The sequence below is a fragment of the Pollachius pollachius genome (genome assembly GCF_949987615.1).
Source record: "Pollachius pollachius genome assembly, chromosome: 6".
Classification (NCBI taxonomy): Eukaryota; Metazoa; Chordata; class Actinopteri; order Gadiformes; family Gadidae; genus Pollachius; species Pollachius pollachius.
Genome location: NC_136939.1, coordinates 20,966,679 through 20,984,215, shown reverse-complemented (window position 1 = coordinate 20,984,215; position 17,537 = coordinate 20,966,679). Strand labels below are relative to the sequence as shown.

General features: G+C 42.8%; 1 protein-coding gene across 1 annotated transcript; it reads right to left on the bottom strand.

Moving 5' to 3' along the window:
* Positions 1-11,065: 11,065 nt before the first annotated feature.
* Positions 11,066-16,410, bottom strand: cdx1b (caudal type homeobox 1 b; the record flags this gene model as incomplete). Its single annotated transcript, XM_079737801.1, has 3 exons — positions 11,066-11,362; positions 12,477-12,625; positions 15,939-16,410. The coding sequence occupies 3 exons, from the start codon at positions 16,408-16,410 to the stop codon at positions 11,066-11,068; spliced, it is 918 nt and encodes a 305-aa protein (XP_079593927.1).
* Between the last annotated feature and the right edge of the window lie 1,127 nt (positions 16,411-17,537).

Genomic DNA, 17,537 nt, shown 5'->3' with positions numbered 1-17,537 from the left:
GAGAGAGAGAGAGAGAGAGAGGGAGAGAGAGAGAGAGAGATAAATGAAAGGAGGGAAACACAAATATATTGGTGTTGGTGGGGTTCAAAAGTAATCAGTCTAATTGCTTTGAGCAGCTCAGCGTTAGTTGACATCAAACTGGGCACTGTCCTGTCATGCTATGGAGGGCAATAGGCTTGCCTCCCTGATCGGTTTTACATGTGGGGGTGATAAGGGATATGTGTCAAACTCGTTGCTAAGTTAATGAATCATAGGTGCTCAATGGCAGCGGGATCAAGTACCTGGGATTCTGTTTTATTGCGTGTGTGTGTGTGTGTGTGTGTGTGTGTGTGTGTGTGTGTGTGTGTGTGTGTGTGTGTGTGTGTGTGTGTGTGTGTGCGTGCGTGTGTGCGTGTGCGTGTGTTCTGGTGCTTGTGAACAAGTCCCATTTCTGACTAGGTAAAATAAGGTCCTAACAAGAACTATTAGCAGGGGTCAGAATGCTATGGATCCGGAGCCATACATGGATCTTGCATTGATTACATATGGCTGATCAACAACATTCAAAATAGGTATTACCAGAAATGACAAAAAACATTACACAAAATATTATGCATACTTCCTTCTAGGATATGCAAAGCTACATTTTCATCAGTTGAAGTCACAAAGTTCAGGTCAATTCAAGGTCACACTCAACATTGTGTGTGTTTGTATGTGTGTGTGTGTGTGTGTGTGTGTGTGCGTTTGTGTGTGTACAAGTGTTTGTATGTGTGCGTGTTTGTGTTCTCTGTTAGTAATACTCAAACTCAAAAAATTCTTTGCAAGTTACACAACACACATGTTTTATGAGCAGCGACTGTCCATATATGAACTGATAAGAAGTATTCTCATGGATCATAAATGACACATGTAGTTAATTACTCATACACTAAGCAAACAAGGCCCTGAAATATAACAACTGCCAGTTTACAGTTGACCAATATTTTCAAAGACTTTTTTTGTTAATATACACCCTTGATATGCATATAAATGCATTCTTACCAACTAAATTTGTTTGATTTCTAAGATCTCTTATTTCTTCTCAATGTCTCTTCATTACTAATTATTATTATTATTATTATTATTATTTTCCTGTCTTTTTCTTTCTCTCACACTCCTTCTCCCTCTTTTCTTGCTCTCTGTCTCTCGCTCTCTGTCTCGGTCATGCAGAGTCGCGGTGACAGGGGAAGTGCTTTGATGTTTGCATCATAGAGAGCCCATGGCCCGGGGAAGTCACACAGGAACATCACAATGGAGGACAAGCTCTCTCTCCCAACACTGTAAAGAGAGAGGCTTCCCTGACACAGGTCGCGGGAAAAACTAAAGTAAATATGAACCCCTATATACATATTAAATAAAGGAGGCTATAATGGGCACATCTTGAAGAGTACAATGTGGCCTGTAGTTTCCCTTTGCAAATGTTGAAAGACTAATTTCACTATTGCGTCAGCTAATGGCGATCCTATTGTTAAAAAAGAAAATAAATGAACAGTAAATAATTTAATTCAAAGGCTGGGACTTTCAGATTGTGGCTTTGTGGGAATATGTTGGTGTGAAAATGGAGGTGCGTTTAAAGAGGCAAGCATATGGACTGAATGAAACACACAAACCCATGATCAATCCTAATGAGAATTGAATATCAATCAAGCAAACAAACAATGTGATTTCATGATGTCATGACTGTAGGCCTTCATGTTGGTACCTTGGCCACGGCCTGATGCTTGATATCAACAGGACTTACATGATTGAACAAATGTTAAACTCTGGCTCGTCATCAAAACAGCTTTGTAGAAATCCTATCTTTCTCCTTATTTTTATCTCAGTTTCAAACACACAGACACACACACGCACGTATATAAATACAGACACACACACACAAGATCACACACACACACACGCACACACACAAACACATACAAACACACATGGTGAGTGTGTGGGTAGGTATCCCTGTGTACGTGCCTTTCCGGGTTAGACAATTGACAAGGTACGAGTGCGTTCTTAAAATGATTAACATTTATGGCATGCCACCTCTTCTCAGTACGCTCTGATCTCTCTTGTAAAAACCTGCGGCTTGTTCTCTTCTTGCTTGCTAGTTCATCTCTCTTTGCTGTCCTCGGAAAACCACAACACCCAATAAAGCACCCTTCACCTCCCTATGACATCCCCAGCCAGGTCAGCCTACAGTCAATTTAGTAAGACGATATTAGGCCTACTACAGCCAGTGTGCTATTTACTATCGCCATGTGAATGTGGTTTAATGGTTTATGCTGAGCCACTTCCGATGGATTTGACCTGAATATATTCAGTTAGGCATCTTGCTCAGGGTACTGCAGGTCGACTGCAGGCACTGGGGTTCAAACCCAAGCGGGGAGTTCGATCATGCTTTAAGTCATCACAACTATTTTTAGAGCATTGTTGGGCAATGATATTCATAAAATGGAGGAAAATTAAGTTTCTGTTGTTTGAGAAGGTTTTGTTTAATTCTGGAATCGAAAACACATTCTGAAATCCCTTCTGAACAACCAGTGTGTTGTGTGTGTGTGTGTGTGTGTGTGTGTGTGTGTGTGTGTGTGTGTGTGTGTGGGCGTGTGCGTGTGTGTGTGTGTATGTGTGTGTGTATTTCGGTGTGTTTGTGTGTTTTTGCGTGTGTGTTTATGAGTGTGTGTGTGTGTGTCTGTGTATGTTTGTGTTTGTGTGTGTACTGGCATCCCATCCATGGTGCCCTGAATGAAAACAAAATATGAAATAATTGACCGACTGACTTGACAATAAAGTGAAATGACTGTTATCCCAGAGCCGGGGCCACTACTGCAGATTGTCCATATCATTAGAAGTGGGAGACATCTGTAGTGACCACAGAAGGGCTGGGAATTTCAATGTAGTCATTAGCATGCAGTCAAAGCCAGGAGTAGGGAGCGTTTAAATATTCTGTTTACAAGTACTGTATTTAAAACTTGGCGTCAGGATTCACACCTGGCCGCAGTCAAACTGCATATGCCCCGGTATGCGTGTGTCTGTCCTATGTGTGTTTTTTTAAAGGAAATTATCCAACAAGAATTAAGATTACGTGATTGTTGCAGGTTTAAAACAGTAACATTATTGGGTTTTTATCTCCTCGACAATAACCCAATAATAGATTACAAATAATTTGTAGAATGTAGTTTGTGTAAAGTGCAATTATGCTTTCCTTGATTCGTATGTTTATGGGTGTATGCACAGCAACGTCTGAATGTGTGTGTGTGTGTGTGTGTGTGTGCGTGTGTGTGTCATTAGTTCCCATGGTTGATGAGCCTGACGCCTGGTGGGTCCACCGTCCCGGAGCCCGCGGGGGCTGCTGGGTGGCTGCCGACAGCCCACTGTCCCTGGCTGGAGCGCCGGACGCCGATGTGTAAGTCCTGGATGTAAGGAAGCCCACATGTTGTCTTTCTATGTGTTGAAAGAACATAAAATACATCAATTTTGCCCTACAGGAAGTCTGTGTATGATCCACTACATTATCATACACAGACACACACACAGACACACACACTCACATACGTACACACACATACACACACACAAACACACACACACACACACACACACACTCACACATACACACAAACGCAGATACACGTTTAGTGGCATCATCCGCAGCCCATCCCTGCTCTCTCTATTATCGGGTGAGCCATTCAGGCTCCAAGCTGATATTTGCAGTCCCATTAGAGTCTTAACTGCAGTTGTGTTATCACGTCTTCGTACGTTTGTCTAGTAATAGTTAGAGAGCCCCTAATCTCTCTTCACAACTCATGAAAGATGGTGTTTTAATAGGACATGATGGACAGCAGCTCCATGGTTGTGTGTGTGTGTGTGTGTGTGTGTGTGTGTGTGTGTGTGTGTGTGTGTGTGTGTGTGTGTGTGTGTGTGTGTGTGTGTGTGTGTGTGTGTGTGTGTGTGTGTGTGTGTGTGTGTGTGTGTGTGTGTGTACAAGTTACCTCTGTTGTCTTGGCCCAGGTCATAATTTGACTGTTTGGATAATGTGCACACACACAAGCCCACTTTGTGTGTGTTTGTGTGTGTTTGGGTGTGTGGCAGTGAGACATCACAATTAAACGCAGACACTATCCCAACATGGTCTTTAGAAGATACTTCTGTGAACCTTTCCAAGAAGGTATTTCAGAAGCCATGCAAAACCATGCATGATCATGAAGACCCAATTCTTCACTGAGCCGCCCTGAAGGCTGAGCATGTGCTCATTTACCGGTAACATTAGATAACAGACTGTAAATATGTCTCCCTTTCAGGCAGATACATCAAGTGTTTGTTTGCTATGTATTCCAGAGTTTGTTTCCCAATGGGCTCTCTTGTCAGATACCGATTTCATAACACCAGCAACAACCTGACCGACCATGAGAAGAAGCTACACACTTTATGCAACAATAACATTGTTCACACCATTTTATTCTTGTTTTTATTTCGTTTATTTATGCTTTTATTGGGAGACTTTTTTTATGAAGGACTCCAAGATGATTTGGGTATTTGGTGATTTGGAATTTTCCATTTTTTTATAGATAGGCCTATAAATATATATATATATATATATATATATATATATACATATACTCATGGTTATATTATACATATACCGTCAATAAAATCATTCAAGGTACACTTTAGATATAAAAATTATATTTATAGTATATATATATATATACAATCTTAGGTATCATATTTCTCTGTATATATTTCTATTATATATATAAATATTTGGAATATAATATTTATATAAACAAGGCATATATAAATATATATACTTATATATATAAATATATATATATTTATATATGTATAAATATATACATTTGTATATGTATATATTATTTACGTGTGTATATGTATTAATATATAAACGTAAACATCTTCATCTTATATTATTATATTTAATGATTATATTGAGAATCTAAAAATGATTCAATTTGTAAGTTTGAAGGGCTGATTATGGTTCCACATTCACGCAACGCAATGACCACGCAGTCATTGTGACGTAGCCGTGAACATTAATGGTTCTGCGGCGGGTTTACGTGTCACTATGCATGTCCGTGGTATAGAGAGAACAAACAGTTGGTCTTTGTCTGTGCATGCTATCACTTTACAATTGGTCTACTACAAGATGTTTTGATTATGGTATGGTATGGATTCTAGCAACTTGAATGCTGAATACGACTCAAACAAACAAAGTAAAAACAGAAGATAAGCTGCTAGTTGGTCGTCGTCCATTCTGGTCATTACATTCAAAGTCCACGGTGACCGACTACAAAACGTCTCCACTTTTTACAGATTACTGGCGATTAAAAAGAATATTACAGCTATTAATGCAAAAGTTACATGTTTTGCCTTTGATTTTTTACATACAAAGCATGTTGCCGGAAATTATGTAGATTGCGGACCATCACAGCCCTTGTGGCTGCGTCGCCTCGACGCAAGGCTACAATTTTTGGGAGGCGCACGTCAGGCCCTTGCGGTGGACGCAAGGAGGGTCCGCAAGGGCCTTAACGGGTCCTTAACCCCCCCGTAACCCCCTCCATCAGTGTGGAACAATAAAGAGCCCTTTAGATTCACAGAATTCACTATCCAGAATGATGTAGATGTGAGTGCTTGACGTGGTGGCTGACCCCGACCAGTACATGTGTGAAGTGTGGCCCGTCACCTCTGTGAATAGGGCGTGAACTTTGACACCACGAGAAAGAGGGAGGGGGAAGCGACCAGAGACGATGATAGGAAGAGTGAAGAAAGAAATGAAAGAGAGACATGTGTCACCATCACGTTGAATCCTTTATCCACTCCATCTCACTTATGAAGGATTTTCTATTTCATCGTACATTTGCAAGATGTTTTAAATTAAACATCTAACACACAATGGTAGTATTGAACCACTTAAATGGATGCTTGTCATATCAACTGGCCCTTTCAGAATACAATGATAAGTGAAGACTGTGTCCTCCTCAACCCCATCTGTTGGGGAGATTCTGCTGTCTCTTGTGCTGTCTCTCTGTTCTGCCCAGCCGGTCTGCCGGTGAGCCAGTATCCCCTCATCCAGCTACAGGCCACTAAACATACGCACCTGATTCATTCAATATATATTGCATCATAAACGCTGATTACCATCAATTCAAAATAAGCATTTATCAAATTTTGGATTTTAAAAAGATAGATTACAAATGTGACTACAAACACTGTGAGGGCACACTATAAAGTTAGACAGTACGTATGCACGACACAGACATAATGAATAGACTTTTATCATATTATACATTTTGAAAGATGAAAATCTAACATTTAGGCACCAAAGAAAGAATAAAAATATTAATTTACCAGCTGCAGAAACTGAAACAATCAATATCAACCTGGTGGCACCTGATTTAAATATGACAGTTCCCAATAGGCACTCTCTCATTCACCAACTAAGTCTGAGACCATCAAATCATATGCCTCCTATATTTGGCCCGACCCTATAGTTTAACATAGGCTTCATATATAGGTATATGTGTGTCTGCTATTTTAACTGGTTGGTTTCGGAACTTTCACCTGAAGTATTCCGCTATTGGACCTGCTAGCTTTAATTCCTTTGGAATACACCCAGTGAGTCACCTGGCTTTCATATTACTGCTGACTCTGGATCGCATCTTGACCTTTCTCATTTCCGGTTGCCTCTGCCAGTAACGGGAATGTGATGATACCGGCCAGCTTTTGACCCTTGCACTTCTTATCCTTGCCGTTGGTTCGTGCTGACAACCGTCAAAGGAAGGCTTCCACTCTAGTCTCCACCGTAATGGAAACTCACATTGGATTAATCAGCATTTAATGTGTTGTGAGTCTCCTGAGTGTGATTCCCTCATAGCAGTATATTAGGGTTAGGGTAAGCTTGTTAATCCTTTGTCGTCTCATCTCCATTTGCAATACATGAACTTGGAGTGTAATCCGAGTTCCGTAAGAGCGTGTTGAAATCTGCAGTGATTATCAACAGGCTGAAGGTTAATTGCCGACGGGGGGAAAGGTGAGTCAGTCAGAAGTGCCACGGGGATTTGTCCTAGCTGCGGGTCAATGTGTTTCACCCTGGCTTATATGACCTCTTAAGCAATTGGTTCACAGTGTACACAATCACACACACACACACACACACACACACACACACACAAACACACATACACATGAACACACTCAGGCACACACAAACACACACACATTCATACACACATACACACACAGACACACACACACACAAGTCACAGACACATACACACACACACACACACACACAAATACACTCATACATACATACAGACAGACACACGCATACACGTAAACAAACAAGTACACATGCAGATACAAACAATACCGTTGCTAGCAAATACACACACACACACCTCCATACATACACTTGTAGTGAATGTAACACACACAAACATGCACACACTCACATATATTTCTTTGTACTTTATTTATACAAAATGAATTGATGCCTTTATTTATTTTTTAATGTTTATATTTATGTTATATATAAAATATTTAACATAAATATAATATACATATATATATAAATGTACATATATAAATATATTTTTATATATGTATATGATTTTATTCATGTTATATATATTATATGTTATATAGTAGTAAGCTTGATTTGTGTGTGTGTGTGTGTGTGTGTGTATGTTTTTGTGTTTGTGTGTGTGCTTACATTATGGTCTCTTTCGGATGTAGGCTAATGGGCCTGAATCCTGCTATATGACCACTTGTATTTATAGACAATAACAATGACTATAATCAGTGTCTGACTGATAGAAGGCAATCACACTGTTCATAAAATGCTCTCTTTTACACCGTAATTACCTTTCAGAAGTGTTGACATTGATTATGTTTATTTGGAATACAAATAATTTACTGAGTTATGATGGCATACATCTGTCTGGCAACTGCAATAATTAAATCAATAATAACAAATATCGTCATTAATGATTCAAAAGAACTATTCACATCAACATACTTTGAAGAAATACATTCAATGCAAATTTGCTTAATTAAAAAATGACGTCCGCAAAAGTCTGCAAAAGTAATTGCAGACGCCTAATTTGTCCCCTCAAGTAATTCCCGTATAAAAATATATGCAGAAAAATGTCTTTGTTGGATTACAATTTTTATTTAACACAACATATTTAACATGAAATTAATTTTGTTGAATAAGAAGATAATTTCGTACTCAAGCACAGATTCTAATGAATAGTCAGTCAGGCTCATGTTGTGTCTATGACATATGGGATTCCACTGAAATACCTTGAGTCTCCCATTATCCATTTAGGATTATCTGTTCTTTACAGCGTGCTACCGTTCTAACACTACCACTTTACAACACTACTGTTTATTCACAATCAATGTAACCAATACAAGGGGGTATTAGGCTGCAGTAAGTATATTGTAAATGAAAGTTTATGGTAAAACTGGCCCATAAACAGACGGTTGTATAAGTCTGAACAAGCTCCGACGGGACCAATTAGTTTATGGACGCAGGCGAGAGTTATTTGCTTGGTTTGTGGCCTTTTCATCTATTTGCTCTAATTATTGGGATGTGGACAGAGATGATTTTAACATCATTTGATTGGCTATAGCGAAATTCCAGTTCAAAGATGGAATGCAGGCACGAGCAAATGTTGGGAAAGCCCTAAAAATAAATAAAAATTCTACCCGGTTGCTCATTGAGCTATAGCTTTATCAACATGGTGATCAACTGCATTTTCAGGCCGGTATGATATTAAAGATATCCTATCTCGAGAATCGACTGGCAGCCATTTTGTTGTCTGTTTTTCCGCTGAGGTTAATCCATTCTGGGTGTGCTCTGTAATGGCCGTCTGCCCCTCCAACCTTCAGACCTGTCAACTTCTGTAGTGCCTCTATCTGTGTGCTGGATGCTTATTCATAGCCAGCCCAGAGACGCACATATGTGACCAACATTATACGACCAGGTTATGAATTTTTGTTTTTGTCTCGGCCGGTGGTCAGAGCGGTGAACAAGCCACCGGTTTTGGGACGTCAAGGTACCTCCATTGTCACAAAGGAACGGTTGAACACGTATACTCTGTAGACTACCTCCGTTAATCATAAATTAATCAACGGTCATATGTTTCACTTCTTATCCGTTTTTTTAAGCGAAAAAAGAGAGTGTCTATCAGAGTTTTGACCTTCAGCACCTCCTCTGTCCCCCAACTGTCCTCTCTGAGCTCCTCCTTCACACACATATCTGTGTCTCCGTGGTGGAACCATCTTTACAACATCAAGGCCCAATAAACTTTATGGCGGTTGAGGAGCGGGGGTGGAGGTGCTCGGTGAAACCCTACCAATGCCCAGGCTCATTACCTTGTGTTTACCCTCAAGGAAAGCCAGGGGCTGATTGCGGGCAAGCGAGAAAAGGAAAGAGAAAGACGACAACACCTGTTGTCCGTGACAACCTGTAGGCTCCTTATCCGCTCCGGCCTGTAGATTAAACGCCACGCTGGGATGTGAGAAGCTCCGCTGAAGCACTCGGGACTCACACAGTGTCAATGTTTAAATGTATGAAAATATATCTGCACTGCTGCTTTTTACGCACACATACAGACACACCAAACACACACAAGCTCAAACACAAAATTGGTGTGTGTAGTAGATAGTAGGATCCTCTATTCTGTTTGTCCAGTGTTTCTCTTTACCCTTTGGACACCACACCTTAACTCATTGCACGCAAGTGTGTGTGTGTGTGTGTGTGTGTGTGTGTGTGTGTGTGTGTGTGTGTGTGTGTGTGTGTGTGTGTGTGTGTGTGTTGCGTGTCAGTTTGTGCGTACGTGTATGAATGTGCTCATGCATGTATGTTAGTTTGTGCTTCTCCTTTCTTTCTTTGTTTCTCTTTTTATTGCTTACATATATCTTATTTTTATCTACATATGTTCTATGTTTTTATTTATCTAGCACTTCCTTTCCATAGCTTTTGTTTTTTCATTGTCACAGAAAAAATGAATAAAGAAACAAGATTTCTCGGTGGGTTGGTTGTTCTTCGTGAATGTACAGCAGATTGAATCCACCTCACAGTCACAAATAAATATACTTGCTAGTTATCTGTACAATAAAACTTTTTTAATACAAATTATATTGAAAATATACACTTATTAAAATTTCATGTGTGCAATCAAATCCATTTACAAAAGATTACCATCGGCAAAACAGCTCAAGGGGAGGGAGGGGGGTGGGGGGTTGCGGACTACTTGAATTTGCCAGAAGCATACACAATTAAAACATGTACAACCTGAGTATGGATACGATTTTAAATAATATCCCATTCACGTAATAGCCCTGTCCACAGAGCATAATGTATCCAAAAATGCTGCCGTGACGCCCCAAATTCAAAAGGTCTGGTTTGAGTTAGTTCTGCAGGGCAAGTAAGCCTTGGCGGTGAAGTCTTAGGCGATGGCTGACCCACACAGTGGTCGCTTGAGGCAGGTGGACAGTCAGAGGTCTTCTAGAGGTAGGTGGCGATACTCTGTAACGCCGAACCAAGCTCAACCACAGCGCAGGGTCGTGGCTGTGATCTGCATGCAGCGTCATCATCTTCAGTACAGTTTGAAACAAGCAGTTCAAAATTTAAGAATTAAAGCATTGTGGGAAACAGTGACAACGCAATGCTGACAGTGCCTTTCTGTTAAGCATTCTGATTTCCAAAAGTGTTGTGTGCGGTTGCAGGAGAAAAATATCAGGTATACTAGGTTATTATGGAATTTACAGGTGATTTACAGGTGTCCAGCAGTGTGTGTGTGTGTGTGTGTGTGTGTTCCAGGTGACCTCTAATCCCAAGTGTCCACTCGTTCCTCTATACTTCCTCTTCCTCGATCACATCCCTGTGTCCTTCCCTCCACTCTGCTCCTGTACCTCTGCGTCCCATCCTCCTCCTCCTCCTCTTCGTCTCCTTCGGTTCCTCCCCTTCTTCCTGCTCTGTGTCCCTGTTTCTGTTGATCCTTCGTCGTGGTCCTCTCCCTCTTCTTCCTCAGTACTCCTCCTTGATGTTCATGGGCATGGAGGAGGGCGACATCAACCCGTTGCTCCCACTGCTGCTCGTCACCATGGCGATGTTGCTGTTGCTGCTGTGGAGGACTCCCCCGCCTCCGCCTCTGTTGTCATCGGCGCCGGGCGTCTCACTGTGGGTGATGTGGGGCAGGGTGGGGGGCTCGCCGTGGGCGATATGGGGCAGGGTGGGCGTGGTGGTGGAGGAGGCCGGCTGCTGGAGCTTCTTTTTGTTCACCTTCCTCTCCTTGGCCCTCCGGTTCTGGAACCAGATCTTCACCTGGAGAGAGAGAGAATGGGAGAGAGAGAGCCAGTTGGAGAGTGAGAGAGAGAGAGAGAGAGAGAGAGAGAGAGAGAGAGTGAGAGAGAGAGAGAGGTCATGGTCTGAATAGTTGGTTCATCATAGCAAAATTGGAAAAACAGAAAAAGTATGAATTTGGGAGGTGGCCTCAAATGACCTGCCTGGATGCCTGTTCCACCCATTTGCCCCTCCCTTGGATATTGTGCTGCAGTGTAGTGGGGACCTGTCTCTCTGACTGTGTTAATGTTCACTGAGCCAAGCCTATTCCGTTCATTTGCATTACGTCCACCAAGATGTGTCCCCTTCTCAATGTCTAAGACACACAGAAAGTTAAGCCATGCAGCGTCTCTGAGAAACCCAAGACAATGTTTTCCTTGGCTGTCAGCAGTTCCACTCACAGAGTTGAATATGTAGCTGCGGTGCGACCATGAGTCCCATTCTTGAAATCCTGTTGGTGGATGTAAATTCAACAGGGTGCCGATGCTGAGCCGCTTTTGTTCATCTCATTTAAGAGATTAATAAACCGTCTTTGTTTCAACCAATTTTTACTTTCCTCAAGGTGGGTTTGAAAGTTCATTAACGTGGCACAACACTAACAGTCTGTGATTGGTCAATCATTCAGCATGTCAATCCAAAGGCCTCTTCCTGTCAAACACTGGACAAGTGTGGCTCAGCCAGTTCGCGCTCGTGTTGACCCTGGGACCCGGGACGGACAGCATGCGTGCGTACCTGTCTCTCTGACAGCATGCGTGCGTACCTGTCTCTCTGACAGCCCGAGTGCGTACCTGTCTCTCTGACAGCATGCGTGCGTACCTGTCTCTCTGACAGCATGCGTGCGTACCTGTCTCTCTGACAGCCCGAGTGCGTACCTGTCTCTCTGACAGCATGCGTGCGTACCTGTCTCTCTGACAGCATGCGTGCGTACCTGTCTCTCTGACAGCATGCGTGCGTACCTGTCTCTCTGACAGCCCGAGTGCGTACCTGTCTCTCTGACAGCATGCGTGCGTACCTGTCTCTCTGACAGCATGCGTGCGTACCTGTCTCTCTGACAGCCCGAGTGTGTACCTGTCTCTCTGACAGCATGCATGCGTACCTGTCTCTCTGACAGCCCGAGTGCAGTGGCGAGCTCTGCCTTCCTCCTGATGGTGATGTAGCGGCTGTAGTGGAACTCCTTCTCCAGCTCCAGCCGCTGGTGGTCTGTGTACACAACGCGGTACTTGTCTTTGGTCCGAGTTTTGCCATCTACAACAGACACATGTAAAACAAGAGAAGACAAACCGTTAGGCACAGGACCATTGACAATAGTGTTGTGGGAAAGCGGGCCGATGGACAAGGGGGAGAGGGAGGGGAGGACCCGGGCGACACTAGTGAATTTCTGCCCTTCCCCACCTGTCTGTTTTTCTGTTTTAAACAGTCATTGCTCTCCTCAGAGAAGATTGACGGCATAGAAGACTGGAATACGAACTGCTTTTCCTTCCTTGAAGTGGGATACTACCGCAGGGGACTGAGGCCAAATCAAACCATCACTCTCCCATCAATCTGAGGAGGTTTATGAAGTGTATCTGTTTTATTTTGTTATAAACCATCCACATAAAATGTCCCTCCAGCCGTTAGAACTAACACTAGCAGAGCATATCTCATCGGCCCGTCTAGAGCAGTTTACTATTCAAATGGGTGGCTGGCCGTGTTGGAATTTGCATAACACAGAAGAATTCTCTCCCTCAACATATCTGTATATTTCTCTCTCCCCCTCTCTCTATCTTTCTCTCTTTATCTGTCTCTCTGTCTCTCTGTCTCTCTGTCTCTCTCTCTCTCTCTCTCTCTCTCCCCCCTTTCTCTCTCTCTCTCTCTCTCTCTCTCTCTCTCTCCATGCTCTGCTTTATTTTGTCTTCCAATGGTCAAGCACTACGCTGTTCAATTCTTGAGGCAGGGTTGACCCTTAACACATTAAAACCAAACAGAGTTTATGGTGATGGTAACGTCATGGACAGCAGACAAAGTATGTATGTACAAAATGTGCTTGTAAGCAACATGAATGTATGTATGTATGTATGTACTGAATGTGTGAGTGTGTTTGTGCATGTGCATGTGTGTCTGTGTTTCTGTGTATGCATGTATGTACTACTATAATGTATTCCATTAATTCATCCTTACATGGGTCCACTTCCATTAAAACTTAAACAAACAATGCTAAACCAACTGCCCTCTCTTTGTCTGTCTCTTTAACCCTCTCTGTCAACACAGAGGGAATCAACAGAATTATAACTCAAACATTTTAGTTTGAGAGGACATCTGTCCAAACCTCAGCTTTTCTGCTTCATTTGGCAGATGCCGAAACTCTCAACTAAAACCACATAACAGTTAGCCAGTCGCACGCACGCACACACACACACACACACACACACACACACACACACACACACACACACACACATACACAAACATACACACAAACACATATACACACACATTGACATGGCTGATCAATAAATAATGGGCTGAGATGGACCGAGACTGCTAATGAAGGACCGTAAATCACATTAGAACTTCACTTTGTCTATATGCTGAGAGAGAGAGTGAGGGAGAGAGGGGGAGAGAGAGAGAGAAAGAGAGAGAGAGAGAGGGGGGGGGGGGGAGGGGGGAGAGAGAGAGCACTTAAATGAAACCTATTTTTTTTATTTATCTTCATACTGGAAAATTATAGCTATTGGCTGTCTTGCCTTGTTCCTTTATAACTTTCTCTGCCTTAATTTACATGCTATTATGTATTTATTATTAATTAATAGAATTGTGTTGTAATATTATTTTCGACATAAATCAGAGTTAAATGTACACACCTTTTTAGTATTTCTTACGTTCGAGGGATCGTAAACAGGCATATTTAAAAATAAAGATCTCAAGTTAAAAGTCTTTAGATAAATATAGCCTATATAAAACTGAAATGCAATAATTATTTCTCTATTTTGAGAAATAGCCTGAATTAGGTACTGTCCTACGGTCGGACTAGCTAGCCTCGCATTTTGAAATGTGATGACTTATTAAAAAAAAAAACGTCGATGAAAACTAAACGAAGAAAAAAAACTAGATAAGCGCAAAGAAGGGACACCTTACACATCAAAGAGATCGGAACAATCTTGTGTTCTCCGCCTAGAGACAAGGAGAAAACAAAGAGCGACAAGGCGTATGGCAAACATCCCCAACGGGCCCGCAGTCCCATTCAACAGTGGGGGCCACATAGACCATTTACATAACAAGTGCATCAAACCCTGCAGCGAAACTCTTCAGACGACTCCGCTCCTTTGATCCTGCCCGTGATTCCAATGGAAAATACATCGGGATGTGTTAGAGAGGCGGAGTGTCTGTGTCTGTGTGTGTGTGTGTGTGTGTGTGTGTGTGTGTGTGTGTGTGTGTGTGTGTGTGTGTGTGTGTGTGTGTGTGTGTGTGTGTGTGTGTGTGTGTGTGTGTGTGTGTGTGGCGGCCTCGTGTTGGCTGTCGTGCTATATCGACATTCGATACATTCATATCTAGGTTTCAAACGGTTTCAACGGAAGGTAACAGAATAACATCTCAAAGGCCTGAACCATTGCAGCCTGAGCAATATACGACCAGCGAGTCTCCTAAAACAACAATGAATTCTGCGTTTGCTTATAGCTGTGGAGTCTAGCATCAGGAGATGATGTGACAAGATCCTATCAAGGAATGTATACAAAGAAATGAATAAATATTTATTTTATATTTATGGTATGGCCTAGCGACAAGGCACACTAAAATTACTCAAATAATTAAATGTGTAATCATGTAGGCCTATAATACGTCGTTATTAATGGTCTCTACATCCGAAGACCATTAGGCTCACACATTTAATAGGCTTTGTATATTGTTGATTAAGAATAAAATATTTGCACTGTTCAGTAGGCCTATAATCAGTGTTAAGGTAGTAAAATCCTCCCCGAACAGTAGGGCATTGCTAATAAAGTGTTTTATTATAAGCGTCCTCTTATGCGTGTTTTAACTGGCGCTGTAAACCAGTGGGCTAAGAATGAAGAGCACTTTATGACAACGAATATTTGATGGAAGGTTAATTTACACAATCAATCCATTCTCCTTCAGGGGCGACTTGTACAGGGAACTGAAACCGATAGGAAACTATTTGACGCACACTATTTGACGCACACGACACTTTGCAACTAATGATCCCATGGTCTGACTGTCGCCGTGTGTTTGTGAGTTGGGTTGTGCATAGGCTTCATTAGCCTAAATGCAGTTGTCAAACCGGCAAGATCCTATCAAGGACTGTATACAAAGAAATGATTAAATATGTATTCCATATTTATAGCAGGCCTAACGGCAAGGCACACTAAAGTCAATCAAATAATTAAATATGTATTTACATTCACATCGAACAAACAAGACCTAACAGCCGTGTCTCTAGAGAGGGGTGCTGGGATAGTCAAAATTCTTACGATTTTCATAATTATTACCAGCGAAAGGCAGAAAACTTCTCCTGTCATTTGTCACCTGTGTTTTACGCACGGTCTCTCTAAGAGGCGCTTACTTGAGGTGGAGGGCGGCGCGCTGTTCCTTCGCATCCAGTCGTACGGGTTCCTCCTCTGCAGGGCATTGGGCGACAGCTGCCCGGAGGACGGGTTCATGGAGGCGGGCAGCAGTGCCGCGGGCTGCCCTGGGAATTCCGGAGGGCTGAACCCAAGCGGGGGCCCTACCGAGGAGGAGTTGGCCGTCGGGGTCGCATTGGGGGCCCCGTGATGCCCGTAGTGCGAGGGCCACTCGTCCCCCCGTGGCGGAGGAGGCGGATAGGACGGATTCCAACCCCCGACCCCGTTCTGGGCCGAGTGCGGGTCGTTGTTGATCCCAGGGACGTGGTGGTGGTATCCAGTGAACTCCGAGTAGTGCGGCGCGGCGGGGACGAAGCTCTGCGGGTTGAGGTTGAGGCCGGGGTGTCCCCGGGAGACGGGGTTCTGGTGGTGGTACATCCCCGCGTCCTTGTCCAACAGGTAGCCAACGTACATCTTTCCAGGTGATGGGACGCCCTGTGCATAGTGCGACTCCAGCTTGTAGACTTGTGTCCCGCGTCCCTTCTCAGCGCTCTCTCAGTGTGTGTGTGTGTGTGTGTGTGTGTGTGTGTGTGTGTGTGTGTGTGTGTGTGTGTGTGTGTGTGTGTGTGTGTGTGTGTGTGTGTGTGTGTGTGTGTGTGTGTCTGCGTGCGTGTGCCCGTGTGCGCGCGTGTGTTGTTAATGAGGTGGATATTCTGTCTATATTCTGCCTTCATGTAGGACCAACCCTCGTGTGTCTTCACCGGACCGAGGTCCCACCTGTACTATTCCATTGAGACTTCCAGTTCGTCGCCTCAGCTGCCAGTTAAGAGCGCGTCGGGGTCACGTGGTGTGTTTTATGGCCTCACCGGCCTCCCCTCTTCCCACCTTCCTCTCTGCTCCCTCTCTCGCTGTAGGCCATTTATCAACTCATTTATTACTTTATTAACTCATTGTCTTATGCTAATACATTTGATAATATATGTCATAATATTGTCCTATATTTATTCGTCCTTACATTTATATATGTATATATATATATATATTGTTTTCTAAAACTCCTCAGCATAACCCCATGTATCATTTGAATACTGTTTTTCGTCTAAACATATTTCGTATTAGAACATAAAGGCATCAAGGCCTCAAGGCCTTAAAAAGAAATCGCAAACCCGAAATGAACCTCGTGTCCCTCGTGTCACAGAGCACTGTCTGAGACATCACCTCTTCATTCCTCTCGGCTCACCCTATCTCACATCATCTGCATGAGAGACTCATGGCTGCATTTCAAAGGCTTCCATCAAAGGCCCCATGCTGGGGGGAGCAAATCTTACAAATGACGCTCAAAACAGACTAACATCGAGGTCTCGCGCCACTGCAGCCAGAACAGAGAGGGAACCACACAGTCAAAGAGTTGGTATTTACATTCTAAAAGCGTTATGTATTAAATTGAGTTATTATAAAGGTAATACTAGAAAGAAAACAAGAAAAAGAAGAATAGAAAGAAAAGAGGCACACTATTTATTGTCAGGTAAACGGAATTCTAAAGAGGTTTTAACTAACACACACACAAGCACGCACGGACACACACTCACACACACACACAC